The sequence below is a fragment of the Pinus tabuliformis genome, chromosome 6, assembly GCF_031772625.1.
Source record: "Pinus tabuliformis cultivar Carrire ecotype Pingquan chromosome 6, CPIR1, whole genome shotgun sequence".
NCBI classification, from domain to species: domain Eukaryota; kingdom Viridiplantae; phylum Streptophyta; class Pinopsida; order Pinales; family Pinaceae; genus Pinus; species Pinus tabuliformis.
In genome coordinates this window covers 1,626,588,108-1,626,611,631 of record NC_142292.1, presented here as the reverse complement: position 1 = coordinate 1,626,611,631, position 23,524 = coordinate 1,626,588,108, and the positions used below count along the sequence as shown (strand labels likewise).

General features: G+C 39.4%; 1 protein-coding gene across 2 annotated transcripts in view; it reads left to right on the top strand.

Annotated features, from left to right (window-relative positions):
• The first annotated feature begins 3,202 nt into the window (after nt 1-3,202).
• The window catches only part of LOC149265138 (polyadenylate-binding protein RBP47-like), a 51,861-nt gene continuing 31,539 nt past the window's right edge, over nt 3,203-23,524 (top strand). Inside the window, exon 1 of one of the 2 annotated variants that reach the window (XM_089429150.1) lies at nt 3,203-3,821. In XM_089429150.1, coding sequence (XP_089285276.1) covers nt 3,465-3,821 — 357 coding nt within the window. In that variant the 5' untranslated portion in view covers nt 3,203-3,464. The remainder of the gene's footprint in view (nt 3,822-23,524) is intronic. The other variant, XM_089429153.1, reaches the window with a different exon arrangement.

Sequence of the window (23,524 nt, the reverse complement as noted above, 5' to 3'; positions counted from 1 at the left end):
GTGGAATTTCCCAAAACGATTTTTGGGTATTGGAGAGTACATGTATCTAAGCCTCCCTGCAAAATTTGAGACCTACCATAAATCAACAGAAAATGAGTGCCACATGTCATTGCCTTCGACTGCCACATCATTGACCTTTGTCACTTAGTGCCACCTGTCATGCCATGCCATACCAACCCAACCTTAGCTTTTTGGAACAAAACTACACTTCGGTGCCCCGAGGGTTCTAGTATAATTAAGTCATGCTTAATCCTAAATAACTAGTTTTTAAAAGTGGATTAAGGACCTTGATTAAGGCATGTTAAGTTTGCAGTAAAACATGAATTTCTAGTTATAAATTAGGCCTTATTCATTTTTCATACCAGAATGTCGTGTGAGGCTTCTATCAATCCTTGGCGTATCAAAGGCCCTTTTATTTGGTCGTTCTTGTACTAGGTGCCTTTATACCATGACCTGGTTGGGTGTTGTTATACCAGTCCTTGGTTAGGCACATCTATATCAGTCCCATGCCCCCAATAATGCTTACTAGTTCGGGTCGTGCTTATATCAACCCCTGCTTCTCAGGAGGTCTATTGGCCCTCACTTCTTGGGGAAGTCTATATTGGCCCAAGCTCTAGTTTGCCATGTCATTTGCCAAGTCAACTCACTACCACATGTCATTCCCTATCGTTGCCATGTGTTCAGGTGCATGCCACATGTCATCTGCCAACCGTCGATTTGGCTAGCCAAAAACACCAAATCTACTTGCCACATGTCACCTTTGATGATATCGCGTCATCAAATTTTCACCTGTCTACCACGTCATTGCCTAGGGTGCGGAACCTTGACTAACAAGAATTGTGTCTGAATTGTTGTACTTCAAATTCATTTTTCTCCTCATTCCTTAAGAGTTAGAAGAAGTGCCATGTATCATTAGAAAGGTATCAGAATGAGTTATCTAACCAAACATATTTTAGGCTCAATAGGTCTAAGCAACTATATTCAAAATGCCTAGAAATATAGGCTACTCAAACTGACTTCATCCATGGAATTAGGCTACACAACCTGCACTCAATAATCAATGACAACTCCAGTGATGCAACATGACAATGTACACTCAACAAGCCCCCCCTAAACTTGACGTTAACGACAACAAATTCAACATAGGTATGGGTCTCATACCTCGAATTTTTAATTAAAATACCAAGACTTTGTGGTTTGTTTACCCTACTAATCAACTTCTTCATAAAATCCTCTTTTGATGTGATAATAGGAGAATTTGGAGAAGGATATGACTTCTTGCTTTATTCAAGTGATGATGTTATTTAATTTGCTTCCCTCTAAAAGGGATTTGCCAAGCATTTTATTAATGACTATCACTCAGTCTCCAAGAACATAAAGGAATCCAACATTTGCTTCTTTGGCCAGGGTAAGACCACATAGAAGAGCATATGCTTTCGAAAAGTTATTTGAAGCTTTGTCAAGTCCCCAAATTAAACAGAAAAACGTTATTTCTCAACAAAAATACCATTATAAATTTATTTCTCAAAATGTTCTTCATACAATACCTACCCTATTAACGCACCTTCACACCTTTAGGAGCAACTACTAGCTGTTTAAGCATTGACCCAAAAACCCAAAACTATTATAGTCTTGTTTAACTAGTTATAACTAACACAAATAACATATTTTAACTTTCATAATGGATTATTGAAATTTAGTGAAACATATATTTGACAATAGCTCTAACAATGGGATTTTAGACATGCACTTGAACAAGCATCAATATAAATGCAAAAGGAAGCATCAACTTTTATCCCAAAGCAACTTCACTATGATAACAACATCATTAAGTGTCACAATCATAGATTAATTATCTAGGATGAGGTCTAAGAGTCTCTTGATTTCCTTACAATTTCCTTGTTTAATGCATCTTGGATGGTGGAGGTCATTCCTAATGGTCACTCTTAGCTCATAAGTTGACTATATGCACTAGTTTAAGTTCAGGAGAATTTGGTCTTACGCGTAGGACTAATTCTATGCCTCATTCTAAATTTAAATTAGCTAAAAAATTCATTAATATATTTCCTAATATATAATTTTTCTACAATCAAGTTTCAAAGAGAAGAGTCTATACTTGAGAGATCGGAAAATATGGATACTTGGTAGCCCATTCTTGGATTTGATCAATGACTTTGCTTGCCACCTTCAGGAGCTTTAAGACTTCTTCTACATTTTTTTGTATACCAACCAGGGGAACCACTACTTCATGGAGAAGTATCATTTCATCAAATAAATGTGACATGGTTTCCTCCTTTGGCCCTAATTGATCCTATATGTCTGACTACCATTTTGATGTGTTGAAGCTGTGGGAAGAGAGATCTCTCGAGTATAGACCTCTTTGAAACTCGATTGTAAAAAAATTATATATTTAAAATGAAATTTTTCATTATTGATATTTTGATTTTTTTTTCTTTCTAAAAAACTCCTTCAATTATTAAAAATTAAATATTTAAGATAAAATAAAATAAAATAAATCCGTTTCAAAGTAAAACAAATTTTGTGCTTTATTATGGATTCTTCAATATTTTGAAAAAACATCTCATTAGAACTCCTTTATTATTGAAACCATGGTATACTTATTTTGCTTAGATTCCTTTTATAAGGCTTCACTATTATTCAAATTAAACCATGCCATACTCATTTCATAGACTTAGCAGTCAAATCGCTGTGTGGAGGTAGGTCCCTTGTCTCACAAACAAGAGAGTCTCATACAACAATTTAGTGTGTGGCTTAACCATAACCTTAAAATTAGATAAAAATAATATAAAAACTCATTAATATTAAAATTAAACCTTGCGATACTTATTTTACTTATATTCTTTTTATAAGTCCTCATCAATATTCAAATTAATAAATATAAATTTAAAAGGTTAACATTGAAATCGATGAATGTGATTTTGAGAAACATAGATTGGATTAGGAGAAATTAAAATTCTAATTCCTTAGTGTTCAAGTTTGTGGTTGTCCACTCATATCCGTTGCAAGGACTTATTCTCTCTACCTTTTAGATGCGCTGGTATCACATATATTCTTTGACTTCTTTTCTTATGGTTGTAGAGGAGTTTTCTCACCCCTCCTCTAATCTAATCAAATGTTCCACAACACCTTCAAATCAACTAACTAGAATACAACACCTTCAAAGCAACTAACTACATAGCAAGTCTCATTATTCTCAAAAGCCCTCCAGAAAAATAATCTCATTAGGAAGCCAACGGAATCGACAGCATATTAATCGGGAACGAAGTATCCCGGAAAATTTTATGGTGTTCAGTCATCAACGATAACTCTCAAAGCCTTTCCTCGAACCCTAGAACCCGTGTACCTCAGGATCTGATCCTTCCGTATAATCCATTTCTCGTGGGTGTTGTGAGTCTTTGGGGTTTTTCGTTTCTGAGGCATTTGCGTAAGCTTCGGGCGGAAGAATGATGCAAACCACAGCAGGCGTTGGCCCTCCTTTCGCAAACCCTAATCAGAACCACCAGCAGCAACAATGGCTTCAACAGCAGCAGCAAATGGCGATGCAGATGCAGCAGCAGCAGCAACAGCAGCCGCCTCAGCAACAGCCGAACCAGGCCATGGCGATGCAGCAACAGCAAGCCCCAATGATGGCGCAGCAGTACTATGCACAGCAGCCTCAATATCAGCAGCAGCAGCTACCAATGGTGATGCAGCAACATCAGCCGCAGTCGAGTGACGAGGTCAAGACTCTTTGGGTGGGTGATTTGCAGTTCTGGATGGACGAGGGCTATTTGCACACCTGTTTCTCCCATACTGGAGAGGTACGTGGCTATGAATATAACTGCCAATTTAGGGTTGTGAAGTTTCAAGTCAGGGGCTTGGAATAATTCTACTGAAATAATTGACACCCAAATGCAAAGGTGTTACTGTACATGGTTGTTAGAAAAAATGCTTAGTGTTAGGGTTTTGTCCAGGTGAATTGGCGGTTGAGGCTTTTCTAGCTGCAGGGTTTCTAGTGAAATCATTGATTTATAGTAAGTTTGGTGGTCTATGTTTCTTGTGCATTTCAGGACATCCAGGGAAGTACCGAAGTAAGATGTTACTATGGAAATTCTTTAGGTCTGAAATAATTTACATAAGCATATAGCTAGCTGCTCGAGATTTGAATTTATATCTTGTTTTTGGAAGCGTTTCAAAAGATACATTGCTAGGGGGGCAGTATCTCAAAGAGCGGACTTCTTTTGGCCCAGATATTTTTGAAGGTCAGGGCTCAAACTTAACTCTGTACCTATTAGGTGCCCAAATTCTTTACCTTAGGTTGGGAGGTTGGGATCAAACACTACATTTTTTCAACCATTGCAGTTCCTACACTTGCAATTTTGCTCAAAGCAGTGCCAGTAAACCGGGGTGTTCTATTGCCTTTCACGTAAGGAGGGCGTGAGTGGTAAAAGCCTGTTAGTTTGCCTCTGCACTCCTTACATGCAGTCCCATTTGTAGTTGTGCTAGGCTTGAGGGGTATCTATTCCGCCAAAGTTGCTAGGGTCTTGCATGCCAGGTCTGATGGGTATATATTTTGCTAAATCTTTCTGGGACTTGTACACGGCCTCATTTTTTGAAACTGATTCCATACAAACGGGTCAGACTAGAGCAGAGATGTAAGTATAGTGGATGGATTAACAATCTATCAACCACAGCAGTGAATCAACACTATGTTGGCTAATGTTTTGAATCTTTGAAGAGGGGAACGCATATATTGGTAGCAAACATTCAAAGTAAACAAATATTTTGATATAAATCATTTAAATTTTGGGATAATTTCAGGTTTTACCATGGTGCGTGTAAAACACAGTGATATGATTGACTGTTGACATGGTTTGGTGATGAAATGTTCATAAGACGCTAGAAAAATAATTGACAAAAATAGGTAGCAAGATTTTGTAGTGATACAAATTCTGAGTTGAAAGTAATATATGGTATACGGTAATTGGTGTGCTTAAAGACCTCGTAACTTTCCATGTGAAATACAAGTAATTAGAACACCTTTGAAAAAATTGGTTGTTTCAGTTGTGGTTATTTCCTTCTATTAGCTTCTCTTTTTCCTAGATAGGTGAGAATTCTGTTTGATAGTGGTGTATTCTAGGAATGTGCAATCTCACTCGTGGGCTATGGTCATTAAGTGTTGTTGTTTGAACATAATCTAAGTGCGAGAGAATCCAATTTGACAGTGGGGAATTCCATGAATACTTGAATCTTTCAAGATGTTGTAGTGTAGTTGTTGAATCTTAAAGTTAGCAATTGAAACATTGTGCTGCTTTCTGAAGTGTATTTTGTTGTTTCTCAAATTTGTTAGACTTCAACATAACTTACATGATACTCATGTAATTTTTCATCTATATTTGGTTGTAAATGGGAGTGTTGTTAATTTTGCTTATCCTAGATCTGATTTATTTTACTTCAACAATTTACTAAAACCCCAACAAATATTTATCTCAATTTTTTTGAATTTGCTGAAAAATAAATACATTGGTATAGTAACTTAAAAAGGCAGGGGAAATAAAATGAAGAGATCAATCACACCACAACAACAAATTTACACCCAACACAAGCTTCATTAAATTTCTTGGGAAAACTCTGGGTTAGACCCACAGAGAATAAATAAAAAAATACAATTGCTAGGCACTTGGAAACTTGGTCCCACTAGGAAATTAACCTTTAAAAATTGAACTGCCTGAAGCAAGTCAGCCTTGGGGAATTAACCTGTCTCACCAACAAATTGACCTCCCTTTCTCACTGTATAATATGGCCCCTGCACTCTAGAGAAATCAGCCTTCCTGGATAATTAGGCCACTGCCATAATTCAACCCTCTTCTTTAGCATCTAAATCCCCTCTTTTCTGAACTCAGCTTCCTTGAATTTCTCCCAAAATTTCCTACTGCACTCTCCTTAGTGCTCTTTAGTTTAGACAACCCTCTCGCTTTAGGGAAAACTGCTTCCTCCACAATTGTGTTTGTGTCTTACCTCTCCTTGAGGCTTATTTTGAAATTTCATTAAGCCAAAATCTCTAACTATAATCTCCTAAGTGATCAATGGCTAGGATTATATCCTAAGCCTCACTTGAGATCAACGGTTGAGATTATTTTTAGTCACTTGCATAATTTTATTATTTATCCTTAGAACTTTGGCCTAATAGTTTGCAATAATTAATAAGATTATTCTTCATAAATATCTTCTTAATAAGATTATTCTTTCAAGCAAGCACCTAGAGAGGCACTCAAATATCTTCTACATGCTAAGACACCAAGCCTATGTAGAAGACCTTTCGAAGCTTTAAAAAATTCAACAAGTGTATGATTTTTTTGGTTTTTATAGTTGATTTGTATTTCTCATTCATAGGATTGCACCACGAAAATTGTTGTTTTGGACTAGAGCATCGAACTTGCTATAATGGGCCTTATTTTACACTGAGATGTATAGGAATGCACCAAAAAACACCATTGTTCTATACTAGAGAGTCCAACTTGCTACATTGGGCTGTGTGATATATTGTTATTTATTTATTTTTTAATTCGTTGTTTTTGGTATTTAGAGGAATCAACAATTGGGTTGGTCTTGTACTTGTGTGACATGGGTTCGATTTCGATTGCTACCACTATAACCTTTAGGTCAATCCATATGCGTCTCCATGCATGACCAACATAGTAAACCAGGGGATTTGAACCTTGAACCTCAAATTTCACAAAGACTTCATGTTGGCATTGATGTTAACAGCTGTGGATGTGTGTGCTTGGTGTCTGATGTATGTCATAGGTGTTTTGTTATTGCAGGAGGTTAACATGATGCTTAATGATGTGATGATGCAGGTGGTTCCTGATCTAGGTTGAAGAAATTTGAGTTTTCCAAGAATAACATCTGCTCTGACTTAACTCTTCATCCTCACGCAGATTGCATAATCCGTGCTGGCTTGCCTTTATGTGCTCCCACAAATCTGCTCTTGTGCTTCCTGCTTGGTTCATCTTCATTTAACCATTTCTTAATGGAATCATTGACTTCTTCATAATAAGATGAAGGTTGCTTTTGTGAGCTGAGAGGCTTGTGTTCATGATCCTTTGGTCTTGGCTGGAGTTCCTGAACCTATGATTTTTCCATTATCTGCAACTTATTTTGAAGAATGATTTGTTTGCTTCTAATGGCATTCATTTGATTAGAATTCTCATCCTTCATAGCATTGATTTCTCTTTCACGATTCTCCTCCATGGTATGCATCATTTTCTGAAAGGTGATCGTTTGATTATATCGCCTAACTTCCATAACCTGTAACTTGTTCTAAAGAGCTATCTGACTGGCTTGCATGTCCTTAATCACTTTATCATGATTTATTTGAATATAACTCATTTCTTCCTTATGATTTGCTTCCATACTGATCAAATAATTTTGCATGGTGGTCATCTGATTGGAGTGATTAACTTTAATGATTTCTAGCTCCTCATCACGCTTTTCTTCTATGGGCAATAATTCGGTATACATGGTTATCATATCCTTGGCGTGATCTGCTATTAATCTTTCTTGATTAAGTTCCATGGTTTTCATGAACTGTGCTTCACTGAATTGCATGTCTTTAACCATTTGATTCAACTCCTTGATAAGATGCTTATCATTTTCTTTTTCATCATCAATATTAATTTGATCATTTGTTCTTGCCTTTCCACTATCAAGGATTCTTCTTGGAACAACACAAGTGGATTCGTCATGATAATGGTCACAAGGTCCGCAATATGGCAAAGATTGACGTGGAGCATTTTCTTCAACACTTCTTATGTAGGTTAAGTTCCTTAGAAGATCACCTTCCTTGATATCGTAATTAGCACAAAAAGCATCGACGATGGCTTGTAAGGAATCAAAAGAATTGTCAGGGAAATCACATAACCAATTCCTAGCATCACCTTCCAAGGAAAGGACAGAGCCGCATCTTGATGTCTTCATTATTATAACGTGAAGAGTCACAAAAAATTAGCGTACAACGAGTAAAGTTTTTGATATGATTTGCAGCGGTGATTGCATCATTACCTGTGAAAGAAGGCAATTTATTAACAACCCCGTTTGGAATATCATGAGGGATGTCAATAAAATGCAAAGGGGCGAACAAGTCATTCATGATGACTTGCTTAAGGGAAAAGGAATTACCTGTGAAAGAAGGTAATTTATTAATAGCCCCCTCTGGAATATCATGAGGGATGTTAGTAAAATGCAAAGGGGCAAACAAGTCATTACGATGACTTGCTCAAGGGAAAAGGAGCTAATGGATGTCAGAGAGAGAGATCCTTGTTCAAGAAAAATAAGAGATCCATAAGAAGCGGGCTTCTAGTAGAAATTCTTGTAAAAAATGAAAGAAGTGGAGTCACCACTTGAACATGAATCTAACTCCAAAATCCAAAAGGCAAAAACCAAAAAGTTAGTCGGGGATAAGAAGATGGATATTAGGGAGGGCTTCTTGTTTGAGAAAAAATGGATGAATAAGTGGAGTTGCCACCCAAACAGGAAATCAACCGAAATGCCCAAGTGCTAAAGGTGCAGATAGAGAAGATGAAAAGATTAGTGAGAGGAGAAATGATAAGGAGAGGAAAATATCGCAACAACGCCAAAAAATGTTGTGGCATTGCGGCCTGAAATAAAAAGATGGAAAGATAAAGGAAATGATGGAAAAAATGTTGTGAGGACCAAGAACAAAAAATTCTATCCCCAGAAACGACACCAAAAAATGTTGTGGCATTGGCAGGATAAGGAAGATGAAACTGAGTAGCAAATTAAGAAGAGTGATGATAATTGTCGTAACGGAAAAGCCCAATAAATTGGTCCCCGACAACGGCACCAAAAGATGTTGTTGCTTAGATTGTACAGGCACCGCGACAATGACTCAAGGCGGGGGATGTCACTTTGATCCCCGCCCAATTTGTTCTAGCTGTCTCCCAATAGCAGGTATGGGGGGTAGTCCCTGTAGAAGAAGGAAATGAGAGACCAGTTGGCAACCAACTTTCCGGGAGACACGGTTGAATGGCCTAACTACTTGGTTAATTTTAGCAATACTTAAAGATGAGATTGGATTTGAATGTGAGACTAGTGCCTTATGGAGTCAACTTCTTCCTTATTATTAATTAGATGCCAAGTATCCGGATGGACGATTGCTGCTTGAATGCTTAACTATCCTATATATGCTATGCAAATCCTAAGGTCTAGGTGTGATGCAAAATTTTGGTTAATTTTAAGTTAGATGCCTATTCTAGGTGTGACCTTCCTCTTAACTATTTTGGAACTAGTCTCTAGATTAGGTTGTGGGATGGAAGCCAACGGGAAGTAAGCAAAGGCTTGATTAACGATACCTCCCCCTGTGTTCCAACCACTCGATGCCTCTGGCGTTGCAAAGGCTGTGGTTTTGACCATTGCAAGGTCACCGTGTTAACCACTAAAGAGGGTCTAAGTTCTTGAAGCTAAATTGAGAAAGGGTGGCCCCAAATGTCTATCAACCAAGATTATGCTTGGAGGTAAATTATTAAGTGCAAGATTAAATTAGAATGATATGCAAGGATTATGAGTGTCTTTTAGGTGAGATCACTTAAATATTCTTTAAGTACTTGGTTATGATTTACTTCAATTTAAGATATCAATACTTAACAATGCTTAGAGAAGGTAATCTCAACCACAAGACAAGTGTTCAAGCTCAACAGTGCTAATAAGAGATAGAAATGCCCATGATACAATTGCTCAAGAGATGCTCTTAACAATGATTAACCAATATATCCAGGATTCAAAATAGATATTCACTTATCCAATGAAAATTAATACAAGATGCAATGATTATTACTCCAAGATATTCCAATATGAAGAAGATTCAATAACCATAAACCAATGATGGTGAAAAGAGAACAAGATCGCCTATTTACTCAAAATATTTATCTAATGATAACGATGTTCTTTTCAGACAATTAGAACCCTTAATCCCAGAGTTAGAAGTACTTAGGCAATGGTTATTAGATTATCAAGACAATAAATTGCTCAATGCTAGAATTGGAAAATGCCAATTGGATCTTAAAATGACAAGTAATATGACACAGGACCAGTCAACACAATAGTGAATTTTCAATGAACTCTCAAATTATTTCACTTAGGGAGCCAAGATCATTAGATTAGGTGTTTTAAGGAGTGAGCTTATGTGTAAATTCAGAATTATGTATCTTCTAAAGACAACCAACGTTAGTATTCTTATTCAACTTTACCAAAAACTTGTGCTTGAAATACTTCATCAACTTATCAAATCACTTCAACAATTTGATGTAAGCAATACTTTTCATAATGAGCAATTATAGAAGCAAAATATGAATGCTATGATAACAATAAGGAAACCATATGAGAGCAATAAGGTATTTAATGCCAAACATGCCCAAATTTTTCCTCTTTCTTTCACTTTAGATGAGATTATTCAAGGCATCAAGCAAATAAAGAGGCAAACACTTATGTCATTGATTCATATCTGACCTTAGATTCTTCCTTTAGACAGTGAACAGTCACCAAGAAACCTTATGAAACATGTCAAATGAATGACTACTCAATTAATGCAACTGATGTACCAATATGTTAGAGCATTAATGAATTGAGTTTATGCCACTTAAATGAATTGAATATCACTGTTACCAAGAGATCATAAAACTGCAAGAAGACAAAGAGGGTTTGAGGGATGGAAGGGGAAACCTAGTGGTCCTTTGGCTCGGTAGGTGGCTAGTTCTCTAGCCCAAAACTTATCTGATGTAATGATCACATGCAAAAACAAAAGTTTAACTCCAGAACTCTGCAATACACTAAGAATTGACTCGGAAAATTCAATGATATTCAAACAATGATTGCAAGATGCAACAAGGGATAGGAATGGTTAGGGGGGTAATGCTGGGCTTGAAAGAGGGCAATAGATTGAGGGAAAGGCCTTATTAGGCTTGTGGCTCCAAAGGAAGAGCCACAAAGGCACACTTCAGACCCTAAAAGGGTTGTCGTTTGTCTAAAGCGGGAGGCCCGTGGCTTAGAAAAAGAGGGGCCGAGGCAAGGAGATTGGGCTTAAAGCTTGCGACAGGGTTGATGGAGGGGAAACAAAGGCCACAAAGGGCAAGAGAGGAGCCCTAAGGCCCGTTAACAAAGCTGGAAAGGCAACCAATGGCAGACGACTAGGGAAGAAGTCAAGCTGAGGGGAAGGGAAGGCTAGCAAGGCCTACGACCAGGCCTAGGGATGCCTACAACAATGAAAAATAGGCCCTAGTTCCCGTGACTAGGCCTAATCAAGCCCTAAAGGCTAACGGCTAGAGCTTAGAGGGAAAATTATTGGATCTAGGGGCCCTAAAAACTTTCAAATCCTTGCCAAAAAGAAACTGCTTCAGATCCTCAATATTTCACTGCAAAATTCCTTTTTGTTGGCGCTACCAAAATTTCTAGTGTCTAGATCTTACCCTTAAGGGCCTAGATCTAATTCTAACCCAGGAAATCTTCTTGGATCTCCTGCACAAATAAAATTACAAGTACCAAAAACCCCAATATATACAAAAATTTCAAAAATAAATCCCAAAACCCCAAACCTCAACTGCAAAACAAGGGTTAGAAAATAAAATTATCTACAAAAAATTATTATACAAAATATATTTAAAAAATATACAAGTGTACAATGCTTAGAAAGATTTTGAAGAATAGATTTTTTATAAACCTTAACAATGGCTAGATGTATTTCGAAAAATAAATGTTAAACCATAGCCTTAGAGAAGTTAGAAAATCACATAAAATATTCAGAATCCAAACATGGTTAGCCTGTGCCCACAGTTTGTGAACTTGGAGCCCAAGGGTTAGGGAACCTGCAGACTCCATATATTTTTTCAAGAAAAACTGTTAGAAGGTACAATGAATCAGATCTCTTAAGATAAGCCCAAAACTTAATAGAATCTTCCTAACATCTACAATGAAATAACGATTTAATTAATATTTAAAGCACAATATAGGAATGCACATTTCCATCACATACCACAAATTAGTGAGACAAAGATACCATTGTTGAAATTTGGTACCGGAGGACAGGTGGTTCCCTAAGGCTTTGATCTTTGGCCTAGGGAAAAGTGTCCAAAAGAATTTAATTTTTCCTCTAAAGTGACTTTATAATTTTTATAAAGTCAAATCTAATTTAAAAGTGACTTTAAGTGATAAAGTTACTAAAGTCTAATTTTAAAGTGACTTTTATAAAGTCAATGAAAAATTAGAAAGGAAAAGTGACTTTTATAAAGTCAATGAAAAATTAGAAAGGAAAAGTGACTTTGGAAATAAATGACTAAGTGGGTCTTAATTAAAGTGGGATGAATTAAAAAATAGAAAGTGAGATTTAAATGAGCATTTAATCTCAGCCCTAGATCTCAATCTATTTTAGCCATTGGATTTAAGAATCACCCAAAAGTCACTTAGGGTTGGATTAAGGGAGGAAAAGGAGGAAAATATCATTCATTCTTTTATGAGCAGATTGAGAGAGAGAGCGAGAGAGCAAGGGAGATTTCTGGACAGGAAGGAGAAGGAGGCAGCAACTTGGCACACATTCCAAGGTAGAATTTCAGCAAATCCATACAGCTGAATGAGCAAACAGTAAAAGGCAGATTTTTTGGGCACGATTTTCAAGGAGGCGATTTTTTGCACAAAAATCGAGGTCTGTCCGTACAGTCCGTACGACCGTCCATATGGTCCGTACATTCGTACACCAGTACAACAGTTTTTTAGCTTGACTGTGAGGCCTGAAAATGAGATAAATTGTAAAGTTTGCTTGCTGAAATTTTTGCTGAAAATTTTTCTCACTGTAAAAGGCATTTTTTAGAAATAAGAAAGAGCTCTCGAATTGGTTTTTCCCAAGAGTTGTAGGGGGTTTTTCCAGGGTCACATTGACCAAAAATCACTGTGTTTAAATGTTTTAAATTGCTGTTTGTACCTGCTGATTTTTATTTCTGCATTTTCCAGCATTCGGTAAAATTTCCAGAATTTGTGTTTTCAGCAAAAAAATTATTTTTTCAGTTGTTGAATGTATGGATATGGGAAAGGGCATTTAACTACATGAGAGAAATAAGGTGAAACTGAAAACCGGGGTGGGAAAACAGAAATTTCTACATGGTATCAGAGCTTGAGTGCTGAAGTGCAGTTTGGGACAGCAAGGAAGAAAATTACAGCCTGCTGATTTTTCACTTAGAAAATTCCAGCAAGCTGATTTTTCACAAACAACAGTTTTTATCTTTACTACAGCAGTGCTATTTTTCAGTTTTAGGACAGCAGGATGTCATTGGGATTGAGGGTGGAGGATAGACTGGATGGGCATACAAATTACAGCGTTTGGAAGAAGAGAATGCAGAGTATCTTTGAGGAGGCAGAAGTCTGGGATATCATAGTGCATACCACACAGAACCCTGTTGTTGTGCCTACTGATGCCACTCAGTTGGCTGAGTATAATAAAAAGAACAACAAGGGTAAGACATTGATTCTAGACGGAATCAAAGACCATTGCATTCCTCATGTGAGAGGAAAGAGCAATGCCCATGAGATGTGGACAACATTGTCCAATCTCTACCAGAGTACCAATGAGAACCGGAAAATGGTCCTGAAGGAGAAGCTGAAGAACATTAAGATGGGTAATGATAGTGCAGCTGGATATCTCACAAAGATTACTAATGTGAGAGATGAGTTGGCAGCAATTGGAGAGGCCATTCAACCCACTGAGTTGGTGCGGATTGCAGTGAATGGCCTCCCCCGTTCATGGATGAACTTTGCTGATGGGGTTTGTGCACGTGAGACCCTTCCCACATGGGAGAGGTTTTGGGATGATTGCATTCAGACAGAGATCAGGAAAGGTCAGCTTGGGGCAACCAAGCCAGTTGAGCAGGATGAGGATGTAGCACTGTCGGCAGGAGGCAAGAAAGGCAAAGGGAAGAAGCAGGCTTCCACAAGCAATGGTGGGGGCAAAGGCAAAGGTAAAGGTAAACAGGGTGATACACAGAAGGACTATTCCAAAGTGAATTGTTGGAATTGTCAAAAGATGGGACATTATGCAGTTGTGTGTCCGGAGAAGAAGAAGAAGAAGGGGAAGAACCAAAACGTGGCAGCTTCAGCAGAGGTTGAGGACTTTGCAGTTCGTTTTGACCGGGAGTTTGGGTTCACTGCGTATGAGTCCTCTAGTGCAGGATCACCTGCCACACAGCTTCAGAGGGAGCATGCTTTTCCCTCTATTAGCGGAGCATCTTCGGGTATCTGGTATGTGGACAGTGGGGCTTCACGTCACATGACAGGAGTCCGTGAGTACTTCTCAGAGCTTTCAGAGAGTGGCACTGATATTGAGGTAGTACTCGGTGATGACAGAGTTGTCAGAGCAGTCGGGGTGGGGACACTGACATTTCAAAGGGAGTCCAAACTGATATTGAGGTAGTACTCGGTGATGACAGAGTTGTCAGAGCAGTCGGGGTGGGGACATTGACATTTCAGAGGGAGTCCAAACCTCCCTTGAAGGTGACAGATGTTCTTTATGTGCCAGGGATGAGGAAGAACCTCATATTCGTCTCATCTTTGGAGGACAGAGCATATGAGGTACTGTTCAGGGGAGGGCAGGTGTTGATGTATCCTAGGGGCACTCCAGCTGATTCAGCTAGAGTGATAGGTGTACGCCATGCAAAGGTGTACAAGTTTGCATTCCAGTCCCTTGTGGCATTGAGCAGTAGTACTGACAGCAGAGCTAGCAGTTCTGAGCTGTGTGAGATTTGGCACCGTAGGATGGGACATATGTATCATAGAACCTTGAGGACATTGCGGGAGATCACTACAGGTGTGCCAGATTTCAGTACTGATCAATTTGATACTTGCAGAGGATGTGCGATGGGCAAGTTTGCCAAATCCCCTTTTCCCAGCAGTGACAGCAGAGCGACTGGGATATTTGATTTGATTCATTCTGATGTGAGCGGTCGGATGTCTCATGTTTCCTTGAGTGGATATGAGTACTATGTTTTATTCATTGATGATCACTCCAGGAGGACCTGGATTTATTTCTTGAAGACCAAGAGTGAGGTCTTCAAGCGGTTTCAGGAGTTTAGAGCTCTTGTGGAGACACAGAGAGGTCGGAAGATCAAGTCCCTGAGGTCGGACAATGGGGGAGAGTACACCCTTGGAGAGTTTGTTGTCTATTGTGCGGAGGCATGCATTAGGAGGGAGTTCACTGTTCCTTACAACCCCCAGCAGAACGGGGTTGCAGAGAGGAAGAACAGATCCATCGTAGGGGCTGCCAAAGCCATGTTACATGATCAGGGGTTGCCATTGTTCTTGTGGGCAGAGGCCTGCAACACAGTTGTTTATTTGCAGAACAGGAGTCCGCATCGTGCCTTGGGGCACATGACTCCGGAGGAGGCTTTTTCTGGGAAGAAGCCTGATATTGGTCATCTTCGTATCTTTGGGTGCATCACATACTCCTACATACCCAAGGAGAAGAGGACCAAACTAGAGCCCACCGCAGAGAAGGGTATCTTTGTGGGCTACAGTGAGACCTCAAAGGCCTTTCGGATTTACATTCCTGCACAGAGGAGAGTTGTTGTCAGACGGGATGTGAAGTTCGAGGAGGACAGGACCTTTAGGAGATCACGGGAGTTACAGTATCTGGATCAGCCAGACCCTCAGCAGCAGTTGAGTCAGTCGCAGGGATCCAGTGGGTAGGGATCAGGAGGATCTGGAGGTACATCTATGAGGATGTCAGGTCCGTCAGTGAGTAGTGGCTCACCGAGCCAGAGGGGTGGTGCTCCGGGCAGCATGTAGAGCAGTTCACAGAGCAGTTCACTAGGGAGTCCATTGATGGACAGTTCACACGATACCTCAGCTTCTACAGGTTCAGGTGCAGGCAGGAGGACAACAGACAGACAGTCAGGAGTTCAGGCTCCTGATGATGATGGGGAGGAGGAGTTTCATTCTCCTATGGGAGAAGTGCACTCAGGGAAGAGGAAGCCCAAGTGGCTTCAGGACACCTTGAGAGATGCCACATCTGTTGCTGAGCCGAAGAGGCCGGTCAGAGAGAGTAGACCACCTGAGAGGTTTTGTAGCTATATGGCAATGGTTACCAGCATCCTTGACTCTGAGCCTTCTAGCTTATGAGGAGGCAGCTAGCCAGCAGGTCTGGAGAGAGGCCATGCAGGAGGAGTATTCTTCTATCATGAAGAATGATGTTTGGGAGGTGGTGCCGAGGCTTGAGGGCAAATCCGTGGTTACTTCCAGATGGCTTTACAAGGTAAAGCATGCTGCAGATGGCAGCATTGAGAAATTCAAAGCGAGGTTTGTGGCTAGAGGGTTCTCCCAGGTAGAGGGAGTTGATTATGAGGAGACCTTTGCTCCCGTGGCTCGATATACTTCGATCCGCTCCATTATATCGATAGCAGCAGAGATGGGTTGGAAGATCCACCAGATGGATGTGAAGACTGCATTTCTCAATGGCTTCATATAGGAGGAGGTGTACAATGAGCAGCCACAGGGCTTTGAGGTGCATGGGAAGGAGTCCCATGTGTGCAGACTGAAGAAGGCCCTTTATGGCCTGAAGCAAGCTCCCAGAGCTTGGTACTCCAGGATAGATACATACTTGCAGGGGTTGGGTTTCACAAAGAGTGAGGCAGATCCGAACCTTTACTTTATTGTGATAGGTGAGGAGCCTCTCATTCTGGTGCTGTATGTGAATGACTTGGTCATTACAGGTGCAGAGAGACTCATAGAGCACTGCAAGAGAGATCTTGCGGCGGAGTTTGAGATGAAGGACATCGGCTTGATGCATTACTTTTTGGGTTTGGAGGTGTGGCAGGAGGAGGGGCATTTCTTCCTGGGGCAGGGGAAGTATATTGTGGACATCCTTGGTAGATTCCACATGGAGGATTGTAGACCCATGTCGACACTGATGATCACCAACTGGAAGAAGCTTCATGCTTCGGATTCCGAGTTGGTGGATCCCACATTGTATAGGCAGCTGATTGGTTCCTTGATGTATTTGGTCAACACTAGACCAGATATTTGTTTTGCAGTCAACACGATGAGTCAGTTTATGTGTGAGCCTAGGAAGGTTCACTGGGTGGCTGCAAAACACATTTTGCGGTACTTGCAGGGGACAGTGGATTATGGTCTGAACTACAGGCAGGGGGATGGAGTGAGATTGGCAGGTTACACTGATTCTGATTGGGCAGGTTGTGCTTCTGATAGGAAGAGCACTTCGGGGTGCTGTTTTGGGTTGGGTTCGGCAATAGTGTCATGGTTCAGTCGGAAGCAGCAGTCAGTAGCATTGAGTTCAGTGGAAGCAGAGTATATGGCAGCCAGTCTAGCTAGTTGTGAGGCCATCTAGCTTCGCAAGATGTTGTTTGGCTTATTTGGTCAGTCGTTGAGACCTTCAGTGATTTACTGTGATAATCAGAGTTGCATTAAACTCACGGAGAATCCAGTATTTCATGACAGGTCAAAGCATATCGGGATCAAATATCATTTCATCAGAGACTGTGTTCAGAAGGGTGCTATGAAGCTTGAGTATATTCCCACTGATGAGCATGTTGCAGATATTCTTACCAAAGCCTTACCACGGGGCAAGCATGACTACTTCAGAGACAAGATGGGTGTGGTGAGGAACATCTTCCTCGATAAGAGGGAGTGTTGAAATTTGGTACCGGAGGACAGGTGGTTCCCTAAGGCTTTGATTTTTGGCCTAGGGAAAAGTGTCCAAAAGAATTTAATTTTTCTCCTAAAGTGACTTTATAATTTTTATAAAATCAAATCTAATTTAAAAGTGACTTTAAGTGATAAAGTTACTAAAGTCTAATTTTAAAGTGACTTTTATAAAGTCAATGAAAAATTAGAAAGGAAAAGTGACTTTGGAAATAAATGACTAAGTGGGTCTTTATTAAAGTGGGGTGAATTAAAAAAGAGAAAGCGAGATTTAAATGAACATTTAATCTCAGCCCTAGATCTCAATCTATTTCAGCGATTGGATTTAGGGATCACCCAAAAGTCATTTAGGGTTGGATTAAGGGAGGAAAAGGAGGAAAAGATCATTCATTCTTTCATGAGCAGATTGAGAGAGAGAGAGCAAGAGAGCAAGGGAGATTTCTGGATAGGAAGGAGAAGGAGGCAGCAGCTTGGCACACATTCCAAGGCAGCATTTCAGCAAATCCATACAGCTGAATGAGCAAACAGTAAAAGACAGATTTTTTGGGCACGTTTTTCAACAAGGCGATTTTTTGCACAAAAATCGAGGTCTGCCCGTATAGCCTGTACGGCAGTTCATACGGTCCGTACACCCGTACAACGGTTTTCCAGCTTCACTGTGAGGCTTGAAAATGAGATAAGTTGTAAAGTTTGCTTGCTGAAATCTTTGCTGAAAATTTTTGTCACTGTAAAAGGCATTTTTCAGAAATAAGAAAGAGCTCTCGAACTGGTTTTCACCAAGAGTTGTAGGGGGTTTTTCCAGGGTCACATTGACCAAAAATCACTGTGTTTAAATGTTTTAAATGGCTGTTTGTACCTGCTGATTTTTATTTCTGCATTTTCCAGCATTCTATAAAATTTCCAGAATTTGTGTTTTCAGCAAAAAAATTATTTTTTCAGTTGTTGAATGTATGGATATGGGAAAGGGCATTTAACTACATGGGAGAAATAAGGTGAAACTGAAAACCGGGGTGGGAAAACAGAAATTTCTACAACCATGAACTACACCCTAAAGTCTTCTATTATGATGATCAAAATGGTACTAGTGGGACAATGGCTTTACACCAACATTTACAAAGTTATATTAGGCTAGAGGTCAAGATCCATATGAAAATAGAAGTAAAAAACCTTCTATTTATAGAGAAATTCCTACAAGTGGAAAATAATAGCTAGTTGGTTTGATCCTCGTCAAAATAATCTTGATCGTCAATAAATCTTTGATAATTTTTTAATCTTCGCCATCGAAAATAATTATTTTTGAGGAATTTTCGAATTTTTCATTAAAGCCATTATTTATTATCTCAAACATAATTATTTTGAGCTAATTTCCTCAAAAAATTGACTTTGACTCGACCACCAAGGTCCAAGGGTCCAATTTTTCTTGAAATTTCCAATATTCCCTTGGGGGGGAGGACTTTCAAAATTTAACTTATTTAAGACCCATGGATTTTTCCACTTGGAGAAATTAATTTCTCCAACATTTTAGTTTTGACTCTAATTAATTAATTTTCTGGCTTAGGATTTAATTTTATTTTTGTTAGAAAAATTAATTAATTGACTCATGAGGGGATTAATTATTTTTCCACCCTCAAATATTTTAGCGATGGTGTCTAAGTACGAGGGACCATGCATTAAAATAATTTTTTACATAAGATTTCACAAATTCAACTTGCAAAGGGGGAATACCTGTTCGTTATAGACTCATAAAACTTATGCAATTTTGCGACACAATATGATCTAGTAGACCAAGTGACTTGTAATAAAATAATTTAGCCAAATAGCTTAAATTATTCCCAAATCACTTTTACAGAAGACTCGACTAAAACACTAGGACTCACTTAAGAGTTTGACGATAAATTCCACTGTAGATTTGGGGTGAGGCTGGGGGAAAAACTCTACTGATCATCTTTGTTTAGAAACATAGATATTCAATGTGATGAAAAACCTCCTAGGATGAAATCCATTGCCAAAATAATAGACATACCTAGGTTGTTACATACATACACGGTCCTACTAGCATCATTTACATTACAAATTTGCAGAATGGGTTTACAATGACTCAAAAAATTGCTGGCTGATGATCCAGATCTTTTGAAAAAATTTGGTACCACTGCTTCCTTGGAACTTGACAAAATGTGTGCAACAATTCTAACTATTTTAAATGTAAGCGGTGACTGCCACATCAGCATCAAGAGAACGACAATTGGCCATAACCCTAATTAATATGATATTAGTTATCTACAAATTAATTTAATAACACAACTGAAGGCTGGACCGTCTGATGGATCCTTGGTTTGAGGGAAAATTGTCGTGTTTTGCTTGTTACCTTCAAAAATACGCAATCTTATTTGCTGAGTCAACTACCAAACCCTTTGCAGTTGGGAAAAGCCAACCCCTGTTTTGACCAGAATAACTGTAACAACCACATTCAATATGAGTTAGAGGCCTGGGAAATTTTTAAATACGATAAAACTCTTACATCATAGTAGTATTCTAATCAAACTTGCAGCATGATTGGGGTAGTGTTGATGAAAAATAATAGTAACGCAATTTTTTTATCATGACAACTTCATACTAAATTTACTAGCCAATTGCCTTTGGGGGAAGAAGTCGAGTTGGTTAATTTAGTGAATATAACATAATTTTGAATAATGTATAACCTAACTAGAAGGTTTCTTTGCATCAACAATGTTTGTAATTGTTGAATTTAGGCTTTTGTGATCCATATCAAGATTATTAAGATGGTTTTCGGCAATAATCACATCGAAATTCATTTGTCGACGCCCAGATTAACCATCGCCTCAATATTCCTAGGAACCATTGTGTCTTTCTGAAGGCCAGTTTAGCGTTACTGAGATTTGAAAATTGCAGGGTTAGGAGAGTTCTTGATCAACTTTCAAGGCAACTTCTCTCTTTGCATCTAGAACTCTCTGGCTGTATTTCCGCCTCCCCGTGGTCCAGGGTCGATGCTTGCTCGACTCTCAAGTCTCGGAGAATGGAAGATATGTGGAAGCATGAGGCAGTTTGCTAAGTTCTTCAAGTTAACGGAAAGAGCATCTGCTGCACTCGGCGGTCTCTCATTTTCCTTAGGTAAGCCATCCTGTAGCTGCGTTTCTGTTGGTCAATTATCGGTTCTTTAATCCTTGGTTAATGACCAACATCGTATGTGCTTCTCCCTTGCTAATAATTTGAATTCTTCCGGTTCTGGCGAAACGGTTGGCTCCCCTTTGCTCTTTAATCCGTCCCCCAGTTCTTCGTTGGTTGTTTCGAAGCTTTCAAACGTGGAATTGAATTTGCAGTTCAATGATCAGATCTCTCCTCTGATCCCTCCTGTTCCAGATTCTGTTCCAGCCCCTGGTTCTGGTTGTCGTTCCAACGACAGGTTGGACGTGCTCGAAGGCTTTAACCTTCCCAACGAACTTTTGGTTGATTCCTTTGGTTCTGGCGCTCCTCCTCGTTCAGACTCGGCCGAAGTCCCGTTGCCGTCCTCTCTCCCCTATCTCAGCACCTCTGGTCCAGGTTGCATTGACCAGCCTCCCTTCCACCTTTCCGCCATTGGTCTGTCCGGTCCTTCTGATTATGTTAAGACCCATTCTTTGGTCATCGATGGTATGTCGTGGTTCCCTAACCCTAATGGTCATCCTTATTTTATTAATCTTGATAAGTTAGATGAGTCGTATACCCATAATGAAAAAGTCCATTGGAATTTTGATAACTTGGTTTTGAATAATAATAATAATAATAATGATGTTAGGATTATAGTTAATAATAATAATACTAATAATAATAGAGTTTTATGCTTAGTGGAAAAACCTGTGAACCATTTATGAAACCAACGTTTCGGACTAGCTAGTCCGAAACGTTGGTTTCATAAATGGTTCACAGGTTTTTCCACTAAGCATAACACTCTGCCAGCATGTATGTATTCTCTCTTTAACACCAATAATAGAGTTATTGATGATACTAATAATAGTAATAATAATAATATATGTTTGGATAATATGATAATCAGAAATAATAATAATTTGAATTTGAAATGCACAAGTAATAATATTAATAATAATGGTAAAAATAATATGGACAATAATATTAATGATAATAATTTAACTTTGAGTAATAATGAAAAATATAGTCACAATACTAATAATAATAATAAAAATAAAAATAACGTGGTTAATCTATCTAAGTTTTCTTTTCCAGCTTCAGTCTATAGTCTTCTGGAGAAGGGATTAAATTTTGCCCTTGCTCCTAGAAAAATCCCCGTGGAAGACATTATGTGTGACGTGGAGTTTGGGATTAGGGGCTTACCTGATAATATCAAGGACACTATTAGGCAAGACTGCGCTGTCATCCTCAGAAAAGCAAAGCCCCCGAGGAGCAATATTAGCAAGGATGAATTTAATGCCCTTAAATCCTTGAACCAAAACAAGGACATCGTCATTCTTAAAGCCGACAAAGGTGGGGCTGCTGTTATCCTTGACAGAGAGGATTATTGAAGGAAAATGTTGGATCATCTTTATAATAGTGGAAGCTATAAAAAGCTTAGTAGGAATCCCCTAAAAAGGATCTCCAGAATAATCGCTCTTGCTATAAAGTCGAGTAACTCTGTAGGTTCCTTTTGCCACAAGCTGATTGAGAGTAGCCCCATCACTCCAAGGATCTATGGGCTCCCAAAGATCCACAAAGAGGGGCCCCCCTTGAGACCAATTGTCAATACCATAGGAGGACCAACCTACCTCCTAGCCAAATACCTTGCTTCTAAGCTTAAACCCCTCGTTGGCCTCACAGAGTCATTCGTCAAAGACTCTTCTTCGTTTGTCAATGAGTTAAAGGGCATAAAGTTGGATCATGGGGACATTCTTGTGAGCTTCGATGTGGTTTCCCTTTACACTTGCATCCCTATCCATGAGGCCATTGAGGTCATCAATCGCCTCACTGACCCCGATACCGCTCGCTTAGTTGAGATCTGTCTTACTTCCACTTTTTTCTGCTTTGAAGGGGAATTCTATGAGCAGACATGCGGGGTGGCCATGGGTTCCCCCCTGTCCCTGGTTGTTGCTAATCTTTTTATGGAAGACTTTGAATCCAAGGCTTTGGCCTCGGCCCGTCTCCTGCCCAAGCTATGGAAGAGATTTGTGGATGACACCGGTGTCATCTGGTCCCATGGCCAGGAAGAGTTAGATCTTTTTTTCCAACATCTCAATAATCAATCTTCCTCCATAAAGTTCACTATGGAGCAGGAAATTGATGGGTGCTTGCCTTTTCTTGATGTTCTCATTTCGAAGAATGATGACGGTTCTTTCTCCCATCAGGTTTTTCGGAAGAAAACTCATACTGAGCAGTATCTTCATGCCAACTCCCATCATTTCCCTGCTCAAAAGTTGGGTGTTCTCAACACACTAGCTACTCGTGCGCTGAGAATCTCAGATGAAAAGTCCCTTGATAAAGAGAAAGCCCATCTCCTTAATGTTTTTGTCAACAATGGATATAGCAGGCACCAAGGTCTGAAAGCCTTCCTTAAAGCTAGCATAGGTCCGAAGGTCAAGAAAGACCCCAAAGATCGGTTCTCAGGGGTTCATCTCCCTTTCATCCAAGGGACCACTTACAAGATTGCTAGAATCCTTAGGAAGCATAATGTTCCCTCAACCTTTAGACCCCTTAACACCATTCGTAGTTCCCTAAGGTCTGTTAAAGACCCCGTCGACCCCAAGGACATGAAAGGTGTTTATGTTATCCCTTGCTCCTGTGGGACCCCCTATGTGGGTGAAATGGG